General features: G+C 34.6%; 2 protein-coding genes across 2 annotated transcripts; both read left to right on the top strand.

Annotated features, from left to right (window-relative positions):
- Positions 1–1,458: 1,458 nt before the first annotated feature.
- On the top strand, positions 1,459–2,169 carry LOC119085661 (aminoacyl tRNA synthase complex-interacting multifunctional protein 1-like). Its single transcript, XM_037196109.1, has one exon. It carries the CDS (start codon positions 1,459–1,461, stop codon positions 2,167–2,169), a length of 711 nt encoding a protein of 236 aa, XP_037052004.1.
- Positions 2,170–3,375: 1,206 nt separating this feature from the next.
- On the top strand, positions 3,376–6,247 carry LOC119081828. The gene is made up of 2 exons (XM_037191069.1): positions 3,376–3,570; positions 3,866–6,247. The coding sequence occupies exons 1-2, from the start codon at positions 3,547–3,549 to the stop codon at positions 6,227–6,229; spliced, it is 2,388 nt and encodes a 795-aa protein (XP_037046964.1). The 5' UTR covers positions 3,376–3,546; the 3' UTR covers positions 6,230–6,247.
- The last annotated feature ends 7,618 nt before the right edge of the window (positions 6,248–13,865 follow it).

The following is a 13,865-nucleotide window of genomic DNA, read 5'->3' as shown; positions in this document are numbered from 1 at the left end:
TTCATGTATCATTTTGCCCTAGCCCTTTGTGTTTATAGGTGAATGTACTTTCACAATCACAATTGACAATTTTTAACGACTTTCAAAGTCTTATGCTGTGAAATTGTTGTACAAAATTTAATGAGTTGAAAAGGGAAGCTGTCTAGTCGAGCTTTTCGATCCAACTCCAACAAATATTCCTAAAGAGGCTATCAACGCAAGTGCAAAGAAAATATCATGTTTTGGCTATTGGCTAGTCGGAACATTTTCAGTGATAAATTTCATTGTAAATTAAGGTAAACGATGTAGTAGCTGACCGGCTAAGCAATTTTTCAACTTTGGTCATCAGTATCTCAAGATGATTTGGATGAAGCTAAGTTTTTCCTTCGTCAGAATTTAATTTGATCTGTTCCCATTCCGTAGAATATCAGAACTATTTACAATTAATTAATTTTTATTGTAAAAAACCAATTTTACTGAAGCACTGTTTTTGGTGCAGTAGCTGACCACAAAAAAACGAGTGTCCTGACCAGTCTTGTTGCAGTAATTGACCGCTACAAAATTAAGACATTTTTCAAATTTTTCGCAATAATTTCGCATTATTCGACACATTTTCACTCTTAATTCACTGATATTAACCAATTTCAATGATAAAAACGCATAAAAACACAAAATATCAACGAATTTTAATCACATCATTTTGTACACAACAATGCACATGGAAGGTGAATTTGTCACATGAAGAAAAATGTACGGAATTTGGTGCGGTCAACTACACAAACATGGCATATTTTTGATACAATGTTTTGACCACCATGTAATTCATCAAATATTAACTTTTAGACGCTATTTATGTTAATCATATTAATTGTCGAACTATTTACTACCTCAAAACACCAAAACTTTGTCCGTTAATAATTCTTTTGTCAATAAAAGCCTTAAATTAGACCACACCGATCTTACGATTTTCTTAAGAATTGTGCAACTTTGTACTGAGATGGTGCACTGGTTTCATTTTATGGTTTTATCAAATAAGTAAACATAATAATCGCATTATTTTCATGAAAAAATTAATCTTTAGGCTCTAAAGATTAATTATAACGTTAATTTGCGTATTTTCATTCGTAATTATTTTCCAAAACTGAAAAATAATGTAGCTGGTCAGGTACACCTGCACGGTCAGCAACTACATCGTTTACCTTATTTGATTCATAAAAAGTTTTCAGGAACAAAAACTTTACAAGGAATCCAAACTTTAAGTGAGTCAGGGAAAAACGTTTCGGACATTAATAGATCGAAGTGAACGAACGAAAGAATTATTGTTTGACAAACATATTCGAACTCAATGACATAATAACCATCGCACGCGAAGAGTGTATCATAATTTAAGAGTTGAAGGACAATAAGTATTATCAATCGTCATATATGTACTTCAACGAATTGTGCCGGTCGCTGGGATAATTAACAAATTTAAAGAAAATGCTGTCTCTGACATTCATTCGAAATGCGGCTAAATTTACAACAACATCACAAATAAGCCGCTTGTGTGTATCGACTGTTGCGGTTAATCTGACTGAACCAGCTAAACGTCCATCAAATTGTGTGCTAATTGGAAATAAAATTCATTCGGTTCAATCATCATTGCATTCCGGATTCTGCACATTCAAACCGAAAAAATCAAAGAAAGCTGTACCGGCCGTCGACCATGTAGGACGCTTAGATCTACGCATTGGTAAAATTGTGGACATAAAACCAGCACCAGATTCGGACACACTGTATTTGACAAAAGTAAATATTGGCGAAGAAGTGTTAGCGATTGTTGCTGGCCTAGCAAAGTTGATACCATCCGATAAACTACTAAATCAACAGGTTGTTGTACTCTGTAACTTAAAACCTTCGAAACTACGGGGACATTTATCGGAAGGAATGATTATGTGCGCAAAGGCAAATGATCAAACGGAAATTTTACAACCGCCATCGAATGCTGTGCCTGGGGATTTAGTCCTTTGTGATGACTACGAGCGTGTTCCCGTTGAAACACCGCGTGACAAAAAGAGGCTTTACGATTCGTTAGCGCCGGATTTACTTACAAATGATCAATTGGTGGCGTGTTATAAAGGCTCTAGATTATTTGTAATGGATAAGGGAAACATTTCGGCCAAAACTTTGAAAAATGCACATATTTCTTAGAGTCGAACAATGTTAAGTTTAGAAAATAAATTTTTTTTTCCGGAATTTAAATATGGATTTTTAAGCTTTTAGCAGTTCTACTATTGGATCGATTACTTCGTTTGATATAAGTATTTTCAAAAGATTGAACTTCATTTTTTTAATATATTTTTTGCTATATTAGAGACCGATAGTCGTCAGAGCATGTAGTTTATTGTTACAGTCGCTATCTATAACAGATGATAGCCGAAAAAAGTAACTGTATTGTCACGTCATCAGCGGTCTATATCTAATAAATAAACAAAAATGATTGAGAATAATTAAATAAAATCTCAAAAACCGAAAAAAAAACAGGATTCCCGATATAGTTACGAAACGTGCAACACAAACCTTTTTTCGTGTTTTTGATAACGTTTATTGGATCGAAAAATTGAGCAAAATAACCATCAACATATTTCGTTCACGATCAAGAAAACTACCAAAAGCATTGCTGCTGGTAAAAATTAGTTTAAGAAAATCTGTTTTAGATCCTGATTGTGTATATATACATTGGGGAGAGCGCTCTGTATATCACGTTGTTGCATAACCTCTTTTTAACTTCTCGAACTGCGGGCTAGGGTTGAAACAGCTCAATTTTTCTTATACTTTTGATCTACCTTAACTCCAGGTTAGTGCTTTATATGGCCTTAATGGGCGTTAATCAAGGGTTTACTGTCCAATGAAGCGAAGGTTTTGTTGGAACAGAATTAATAGTATGCAGCCATTGTGACCTCTGGTTTCTTTGACGAAATAGGGATATTTAATTGTAATGGAGGCCAATTCCAATATGCTACACCCAATCTACTTTAATGTTATTGTAACGAAAAAGGCACACCGATAGATTCCGCAGTCATATTTTACTTTTAATGCGTTATTCACATATGGCTTAGATTACGACTGTATAATGTGTTGTTACCTATTAAACACCGTCAAGAATTCACATAATTTTGCACTAAACAACTTATACAAAATCCTAAACAATCATAACAATTGTATACGAAAAATACAGCAGCACACAATACCTCTTTTTTTGTAGCTTAAATATTCCCACGACTATGTCAAGTAGGGATACTTTAAAGAAAAATGAATTTTTATTCCAATTTTCAAACAGATATCGTTGATATTGCACACACAATATGTGTGTGGTATAAGTCTGTAGCGTCGGAGGTAGGAGAGGGCATCAGAAGAGGTGCAAGGTCGTATACCGATGTGATTTTGAAGCCCATTGTTTTAAATCCCGCCATATGGAAACGTATTTGCCGACTTGATGTGAGATTTTTTAAGTTTATATAGTCATCTGACACCTGCAATCTGAAACTATTTCGTCCCGTGATCTTGTTATGAACACTTGTTTTCAAGATGGGATCCAAATCTCATCAAAAGGTACATTTGAATATAATTTTCATTTCAATTTTATAAAGTTTTGTTTATTCGGTTCTGTGACTCAGTAAATTAAAGTCGTTTGCTCGTAATACACGTGCGCGCGTTTTCCAAGTTAATACTTAACATCGGTTCTGATCCAACCGAAAAGCATTTGTCGCTTGATGATCATAAACCAAACCAAAAGAATTTAATTGTGCTTTAAATTGTCGAATCAGACCGATCAAGAATGTTGTTTTCGCGTTGCAATAGTGCTCGAACCCATCCAGCGATGTACATCATTATTTTTTGCTTTCAGATATCGACGATCGTGATAATTTGTTTGATGTTTACACTTGGATTAGTAAAACAAACAAATAGTCTCTCGCCAACAACTACAATTCAACCATCTATTGAACAGTCGGAGCTAATTGATAAATCAGACTTAGATAATGCCGAAACCAAAGACGCTCAAAAGTCCGAAATTATCAAGCAAATAAGGCGAATGAATGATGACGGATCGTATACGGTTGGATACGAGGCCGTTGATGGAACATTTAAAATCGAGAGCAGAGACGTACTGGGAAATGTTAAAGGAACTTATGGATACGTTGACGCGAACGGCGAAATCAAACGGGTTTCGTACACTGCGAACAATCAGTCCAGTGGACTAAAGTCGACCACTTCTCAGCCGACCGATCAGGAGGAAGTGGTTCATATACCAAGACAAAATAAAACTGGATTCGTTGCTGCATCGACAACTCGTCGTCCACCATCATTAGCCTATTTAACAAGTTCCCCAGCATCGCCAACCAGACCATCGGTGGTTCAACCGATACCGAAGCGACGTATTTTACTGTCTTCCAGTGAGCGATCGCCTTACAGTCATCAGTTTAGTTCGACGCGACAAAATGAATACACCACCGTAACACCGCGTAATAACAAAGGAGAACCAACGACCACAGTCGTTTATGCTACTTCAGTTCCATCCTTTAAACCGCATATTAATATCCGACCAACGCCACTGCCGACCACTTACAAAACGGAACAGCTAACTCGGCCGGATAAGTTAGAAATTACGGATCATGTGTCTAAAGTGCAAATCAATAGTAATCGTGAAAGTTCAACATCAAAACCAGTGTTTGAAGCACAAGAAGAAAAAGTTAGTGAACGAAAATCGGTACGCGGTAATCATTTGCGTAGGCAGCTTGCAGATGATCATGATGAAAAATTCGAGGCTCAGCAGCAAGTCATTTACAGTCAATCAGCAGGTGATGATTCAAGTCATATTTATGGTGGTGTTACAGGAACAGCAAGGCCATTGTTTACAACAAGTTCTCCGAGAATCCCTTCGTTGGTACTTGCTGCGAGATCTAGAGCTGCTCAATTACAAAACGCAATTAATGCACAGACTACCAGCACAACAGAAAAAGTTTATGCGAAACCACCTAGAAGGCGACCAGAACCAGACGATGATGAGCAAACCACTGAATCAACATCCGAAAATAACTATATAACGCAAGGACCTGTTCCAGTTCAAATTCCTGCTAATCGAGACGTTCAAGAAGCATCAGAAGACGATAAAAGGGTATATAGACGACCGGTTGTTGCCTATCAGCCAAGAGCTCCAAGAGAATTTTTACGTCAATCACAACCAACATCAGATTTTGACTATGGAGGACCACGACAATTTCGACTTCCAATACCGCAAGCTTATCCACCGCCTCCGTATCCACAAGGATATCAACGACCTGTGTACACTGAGACGCCAAGACCAGAAGCCGAACAATATTTACGCGAAACAAGTGCTTCGGGCCATAAGGGAGCTGCAGCAGCTGCAACACCGGCACAATTTCCTGCAGTTGATCCAAACGATCCGTATCAAGCACAAAGAGGAAGACAGTATCTACCTTATCAACAACAGCGTGGCGAAAGTGGATATGAACAACCGTCCATTCCTGTACCATTTTCTCCAAACCCCTACAGTCCGTACCGACAACCATTACCATCGCAATATTATAATAATCCAGATAGACCGCTAACAGCTAGAGATTTTGAAAGATTATTAAACTTGTTGGTGGTCAGACATCAGCAGTTTGGACGCTTTAACTACAATGGTTTTGGCGGAGGACTTGGTGGACCAGTAAATCCGTATTATAGTGGTGGATACAATCCATATGGTCCTTCTCAATTCGGCTATCAACAAATTCCGCGCCCACCATTATATAACCCATACGATCCTCGATACTCTGGTTACAACCAACAACCGGTTCCTCCATTATACGGTCAATATTCTGAGAACGAAAACATGTATCAACAACAACAACAACAGCCGCAACAAATAACCGCTCCTGATCAACAGATTCCATTCATTGGTCAACGAAGCATTCCGCGAAGGAAACCTTACGGCCAACAGTACTTTGGAGCACCAGACAATAACTATCCTATTCGACCCGAATATACCGAGGCGTCACAACCACAGGGTGAGTATTTGCCGTCAGAAGTGCGTGAGGAGTTACTCTATCGAATGTTACTTTTGGCCATGCATCCGAATGAAGCCCAGGGTTCCGAGCCAGAAGCAAGTAGTCCAGAATATGTAGCATCTAGTGCTGCCACAACCACAATAGCGCCGAACAAATTCCGAAAGCCTGTTAGAAGTGTACAAATATTGGGTGAGGAATAAACACCAAAAAAATTGTTTTCAGTGGAGTTTTTCATTCAAAACTAAAATATGGTTGATGATCGTTAAAGTTGAAGTATTTTAGAAGTTTGTTAAAATATGAAGAAAAATAATTACAAGTCACAAGTTGTGTTGCGTCCATATCCTAGAATATTTTTTGAGATAAAAGGGGAAATGGTTTCCACATGAAGAACCAAATTCACCGAAATTATTTTTATTTTTTAACTTCGTAAATTCGAAAATAACAATAATTTATTGTGTGAATTCAATCGGATCACTGTTTTCGATTCATAGATTAATTTAACGCTAAAATTGTAGCATGATTTTGACTTGACATCATCGAAATAAATCAATGAGATTAGAAAGACACGAGCGATATCTCTAATCTTTTAATTTAATCTACATAAGTTGATCATACTAAAATGCGGAATTTATAAAATTCTTGGAAATTTCTTTGGGTTTTCCTCGGGAATATCGTAAAATTCTAGGGAACATAATTTTTATCATAATTTGTTTACATTAGACGATTCCTTTGACTGAAGCACAGATTGTAATTAAATGTTCTCTGACGACGGTTTCATTCGATTATTTCAATATCCGTTCAATTTCATCTCTACCGTTTCTATTCACTTATTAACTCAACTAACAAAACACCCCTAAATTTTATAACTTAAGACGGATAAGTGGTTTCAAATGGAACAAATTATTTTGCTATTGCTACAACATTTACACCGAGACATTTTGCCAGACAAGAAAAATAAGCCCCGATTTGAGTCTAACTAACGTAAGACCTTAGTTATTTTTGGTCAGACCATTCTTTAAATCGACTTTTACATGAAACCATGACACATTTTTCACCAAATAAAGAAAAATAAAGGACATGTGTCTGCTACGTTTTTCCTCATTTGGCCAAAAATGTACCGAAATGACTTCATGATGTAAAAAATGTATTGGCCAAAATGACAAAATTGTCACTAAGTCTTACAATTTTCGTTCAAGACATAAGTCGACTAAGTGATAGTCTTAGCATCATAATAACAATTTATTAACGATATCTGACGGCAAAATTATTTTCTAATTTGATATACATTCCTACTTTACGAAATTAACAAGATTTCGTTAAATCACTCAAATTTGGCGAATTTCCATTGTTAAGAAATTGTTTTGTTATCAACAATTTTGGAACACTAAGTTCCGCTAAGTAGAACTTATTAAGTGCCAGTGAAATTACCCGTACCGTACGCCTCTCTCTAAACGCATATATGTTTATGTCACGCATTAAACGACATAAAAATTTTCTTACCATTTTCCATGTCTGAAAACAATTTTTATTGTTTCACAAAATTAATACATATAGACAAAGTGATTTTTTTTTACTTTTTACACAACATTCCTCTTAATTTATTCAAAAATGATATTGAAAGTGAAGTGACATGACACATGCATGTAAGATAGTAAAAAAAAACGAATTCATTTCATTTTCACATTGTTACAATATTTTGAACTATGAACGAAACAATAGCGCTCCCACAGCAATATTTACTTGAAGTCAGATTATAACATACTTCGGGTACAACACACTTGAGAATTACAATTTACAATAAAAAATTAAATTAAAAATTAAATTCAATTGCATATTTTATGGGAGCAAGAAAAAAAAAAGAATTTATTTTGAATGAACTGAAAAGTTTACTTTTATTTCACAGTTTTTCTTATAACTTTTAATCAAATCAAAAGCAATTGTTGTTATATATAAAAAGATGTGTTAGATTGCGTCATACGTTGAACAACATAACTTGTATGTGGAATGCAATTTTGTTTTCACTTAGCAGATAAAAAACGAGTATAGCCAAATAATTCTAATTAATTAGTTCCTGCCTTCTTCCATGTAACAATATTATTAATAAATTTTTTTGTAGCCAGTGTGTTAAAGCACACGTATGCTGTCTTTTCTCTTCAACATATAGATTTACTATTGATACCCACCATATCCACAGTACCACAGTAATCGATCGAATGTAGTAATCCATTAGTTGATTTCTAAAGCTTTTTTTTACTAATTCCCTTTTCGAAGTTTATTTACCATATCATGAATACGCATTTTTTAAACTAGATTTGGAAAGAAAAAGATAAACTGCTCCGCCCGGAGATTGAACCTGGCCCAGGTAATTTATCTTTCTCTTTTCAAATTTAGTTTTCAAAATGCGTATTCATGATATTCTAGCTATCCACTTGAAACATTCAGCTGATTCGATTAGGAACTTTGTCAGGCAACTTTGAAGGGAAGGTTTTCTCATTCTCAAAGACTGATGTTGACGTCGAAGGATTTGTTGTAAATCAAATTTTTATAAGGATACTCCTCCGTTTAAGTACTATATTTTGGATTTGCGAAGTATATGGATTTTGAGCATCCCCCTCATTTCATATATATTTCTGTTATAACATAGAATAACTCTAGTTCTTTAGAGTCTCACTTTTAATGTACGTATTTTCCATAAAACTAGTAACATTTTAGTCACCCTTTCGTCTTTTGTTTTGAGGACCCATGTATACCCGTCGACAGCAAACGCATTGCAATAATAACATCTTGTATTATAAATATGCATTTACGTCGAATCAGTCTCTACCAGAATATAATCTCTTTAAATAATGTTAAACGAAAAATCAGCATATTGCCAAAACACAGAACAACGAAGGCAACATTTGAGCACAATTATATGAAACAAATAAGTATTATGGTAAGTAAGTTCGAGGTGAGAGGTCGACAACGAAACGTTCCGCTTATTAAAGTTGTATCTCGCTTACCTCTCCAAAGTGTTTAAAGATTGATCAACTGAGACACCACTCTGACACGTTTTTCTTGGAACCATTTTTGCCAAGCCCAGCTGTATATGATTCAACGATGGTCTTCAATTGATCGCTGAATATGGTATGTTTGAAACAACTGGATGTTACGTATGCTATATGTTATATCGCCCTATATCGCTTTGACCAAGGTTTGTTTAATGAAATTAATTTCTCAAAAATTGACAAAAACATTGATTCAAAATTAAATGTAAATGTGTAAATATCATGTTGCTGACTAGATGCCCGTGGCTCAAATCCGCGAAGTTGTAATTAGGTTAAATGTTCGACCTGATTTCAATATTTTTTTTGTTGTTGTGCAAAACCAACAGAACCCAACCGAATCAAGGGAATCAATTGAATTGGCGCGTAAAAGTGCTTTAATATTCGTAGCAAATAACTTAGCTAGGGAGATCACAAGCCAAAACAGCTTATATTCGATACTAAATCTATCAATCTCTAAAATGGAAAAGGGAATAGTCAAAGCCCTGCAAATGTTTATTCTTTCCTCTACAGAATTTGTATCTGAAATTTGGAAGGATTTCTACGGGTGATCGAAAGCAAAAGAAAATGTTTGATTTTGTTGAGTTATAATTCTGAATTTCAAATATTTGGACTTTTTAAAGCTGTTCTCCTGTTATCTACTTCCAAATGTCTGTATTATGAGAAGCTTAAAAGCTTCTTTCATTTTAATTAAAATAGCTGTTATTTAATCACAAATATTTGAGGAGATTGCTGCTTATTAACGTGTAACGCAATCCTAAACGGTATTCCAATAGAGCCAATTTAGTTCGTACAAAAAAAAGTTTCTTCGTACAGCAAAAACCGTATATTACATTTTTGCGAAAATTAAATACGGTCGTTTACATAAAGTTGCTACAAAAACTGATAAGTAGTGAAATGTGGATTAATTAATTAGGTACTTTGAATGTGGAACGGAAATTTTAAAATTGAACGAAACAAAATAAATAGTGGAAGTAGGGGCAGTTTTTTTATGTGCTTAAATAAAATGTTCAACAGTATAATGACCAACCACTTCGGAGTCTCCACTACTGTTGATGGTAATGCTTAATTTCCTCTAACCAAAAAAGTACTCCGTGTGTGAGACAAAATTGATTTTTTTTTCAATTTTTGCTTTGTTTTTTTGACAGCTTGCTCTCTGACGGACTACTGTTTGTTGAGTGGAATGGAAACTTAAAGCTCGAGTGTTCCGATTTCCGTTTCAGAAAAAAGAAATAAAAGAAAATAGCATCCGCGATGTCGATTTGTCTTAGCATTTTTATTTCCCCAATATAACGGAGAACACTTTCGGAATTAATAAAAACAAACAAACCATTGAAGCATACAATATGTTCGAAAAATTCACCATGCACGGATCATTTATTTCATACCCGATACTCGACATTAAAATGCATTAAAAAAGTCGCGCGATTTTACAAGTTATAATTTCACTGTTGAAAGAAAGTGGTTTGGTAAGATGGATTAAATGTTTATGTGTTTTCGAATTAATTTTATTTATTATGATAAATGTATAGTGCACACGTATTGTACATACACACAGTTTAGGCCGAAATCGCCGAGAAAACTCTAGCACTTATTTTGTCAGTTTGGTGCGTTGAATAAATTTTAAAATAATTTTCAATTTGAAGAAATTTCGATTATTTTTGGTCAGTCATGGAAATTGAATGGACATGAAATTCATTTAAAATCTTTTAATCCAAATGCACAGATTATGTGATCGCCGATAAAATATGGGTCTCTGAACTTTTGCTGAATGTGTGAGGCTGATAGTGAGTAATAAAAAAACTGGATCTATAGAGTCTATCGTATTAAAAATGTAATTACAAGATCATGTTTTTCATGGAACTGGCTGGACTGTATTTTTATTATAAAATTACTTAAAGCTAAACTAAAAAAAATCACTGTCGCAATATGCCTTTCAGTAGTTCTTTCAGCATTTCGTTAGGAAATTGCTGTGTGTATGAAGAAATATTTCTCCATAATAAAAATGCCGTCAGTAGATACCTTGTTGTCGTTCCGCTATTTTGACAATTTTTTTTCTTCTCTTCACCACTCCATACTTATAATAGATTTTCATGTTTTGATGGACATGCAGCATTTTATAAGTTATTTTGCAGCTGCGAATAAAATCTTTTATGCGATGTAATTAGATTACCAGTTGAAAGAGTGTCACGTTTGAAGGTATGGTGAATTGAGTTAATTTTACTGTCAATCTGTTAGCATATGTGAACACTAAATTGATACTGTCGTGTTTAATAGATTTATGAAAGAAGCATTATTCAAAGAACATTTTTGAATGGAACGCTAAGCTGGAATTATCATGCTTGATTGAGTGTACATGGGGAAATTCTGATATTTGGAGACCTTCTAAAAGGGAAATATTTGCATTTATCTATGAATATATTTGTGGTTAAGGAAATTTAACGACAATGAAGCTTAGAACCTCTCGGTGACGCACCTAAAAATTACGAAGATTCACGATAGTTCGTTATATCAACGTATTCCATCAATCTTACTAGGGAGGCAAAATGGACTTTCCGTTCCCAGGTAAAAGTCTTTCCCTCCTTCGTAAAGGAAAACGTTATACTACACTCGGGAAATAATTTGATATTTCGTATCACGATGATTAAAAGTGCCTCGAGCTAAAGCCTTCGGACACTTTTACTCATCTGAAGAAAATATCAAATTCCTTCCCTTGTAATTGTGATTTTAATATGTGGAAAATAGGTAACCATGCCGTTTAACCAGATATGATAGATTATTATTAAAGCTGAAACATGTATTATTTTTGGAATTTGTTTCATTTTATGATACAAATTTAGGTTTATGAAAATGAATAAAAAATTTTATATTTAAAAAAGAAAAAAAAAAATTTGGAAATTTTCCATATTCATTATTCATTCCTAAATTCATCCTTATTTTTCTAAATTTTCACTGATTTTCCTAAAATTATTTTCGGGAAAATTGAGGAAAATAGTGGAAATGTTAGGAAAATAACTTCCCATAAATAGTAGTTGCTTCACTTGCAATACTTTAACATAGACGAAACCAATTTATTATGCGATGGAAGCAGGAAAGGTTGGATTTCCAAAAGATTGAATAAAAATTCTTAAATAAACTATGGTCACTATCTATAATGAATATCAATTAGGTTTCTTGATTGGTTGAAAAATTGTGGAATAAAATAAATTTCTACAGTCAGAGGCAATGAAATTTCAGCAAGAATTTCCTTCAGCTGTTTTTCGGCTGATCCACACATACAATCAAAACTGTTTATGCTTGTTTACACGGTTGAAGGTGCTGCACACACGTGCGTGGTAGTAGTAAAACCATTTAAAGACGTATAAGGAGCTTTCACTGTTTGTGTGAATCGGCCGAAAATCAGATGAAGCAAATTCTTGCTTAAATTCCACAGCCGTTAGCTATACCACAAAGTCTTCATATTTTTGTTACGCTTTTACCCAAAGACCCAAAGAATCAAAATACATTTTTTGTTCAATACAGAGGGAAGTCCTGCGAAATGACAGACAAAAGTAAATTTATAAACTGCAAATGAGAAAAACCGAAAAAACACGAGCATTTTTGCTGTGTTTTCCTTTGTAATGCGAAATTCAATGGAAAACGCAGAATAATTGACAATCCTATCAACGCAAAATTAGTCGTGTATTTTCTTAAACGGATCAAATGTTTAGAAAATGCGTGTGTTTACATCGACACAAGTAATGTTCACTTAGACTTCTTAATTCGTATTGCGGGCTACAACGTCTAGCCTGATTACTTCTTATTGTCCTTATATATACTCGCCAACACGAAATCGTTGTACTAAAACAAAAATTAGACCTTCTAGACAAATCTCATTCCGTCATTCCGTCCAAGATACAACGATAAGATCATAATAAACATTTTAACATCCGTTTAGCAAATAAATACGAAATTCCCAAATCTGTTTCATATTGTACCCAATTTAACCAGTGTCACGCAAATCAGTAACGCAAATAAATGATCCATTTATAACACTATTAACCGTAACTAAACAATTAATTAAGTCCCACAATAGAAATAAATTCACCTTAATATCAGTGCCACCAATTAATGTATACAATGGTGAGTGAATTGAAATTGTGTAATGTCATCATCATCATGATTCATTAATATATCTGTGAAAATTTGAAAATTATCACAGTGCAGAGTGGTTTGCTAAACGAAAAAAAGTCGAGGGGTCAATCAAATCAGACAGACGAGTATATTTCAGTTTTTAGGACATTTTGGTTGTTGAAACAGTATATTACTATACAAGGGAAGGAATTTGATGTTTCGTATCACAATAAGTAAAAGTATCTCGGGCTTTATTTCCCGAGTGTAGTATGAAGATTTTCTTTACGAAGGAGGGAAAGACTTTTCCCTAGGGACGGAGAGTCCATTTTCCCTCCCTAGTAAAGGAAACACTTTATCTACTGTAATGTCAAAATATTTATAATTGGTAACCCTTCAGTATCTAAATGGAATTTCCACACTGACAGATCCGTTGTGGTAGATGCTACATATTGAAGTCGATGCTACTCACATCGTAGTGCGTAAATTGACAGGCAGACCTTCAGCGGATCAGAGAAATTACGGAATTCAGGTGAATTCATTTTCGTATGTTGTCTAACTTGGACTTGTGCAACATGACGGCCCTAAATCCTTCCAATTCACCGCTAAATAATCCTTGAAGCAAACGAATTTTATATGTGTGCAACATAACGCCGCTAAAATTCACTTGAAAGTTTGGATC

This window comes from Bradysia coprophila, chromosome X, assembly GCF_014529535.1.
Source record: "Bradysia coprophila strain Holo2 chromosome X, BU_Bcop_v1, whole genome shotgun sequence".
In the NCBI taxonomy this organism is placed as follows: domain Eukaryota; kingdom Metazoa; phylum Arthropoda; class Insecta; order Diptera; family Sciaridae; genus Bradysia; species Bradysia coprophila.
The sequence above is the reverse complement of the archived record's forward strand: the minus strand, read 5'-3'. Positions and strand labels throughout refer to the sequence as shown.

What these genes read in the sequence shown, in the direction of transcription:
- LOC119085661 (XM_037196109.1), top strand. Translation starts at nt 1,459, where the DNA reads ATGCTGTCTCTGACATTCATTCGAAATGCGGCTAAATTTACAACAACA.
- LOC119081828 (XM_037191069.1), top strand. Translation starts at nt 3,547, where the DNA reads ATGGGATCCAAATCTCATCAAAAG. An exon ending in GATCCAAATCTCATCAAAAG is followed by an intron (nt 3,571 to 3,865) that starts GTACATTTGAAT and finishes TTTTGCTTTCAG; the next exon opens with ATATCGACGATCGTGATAAT.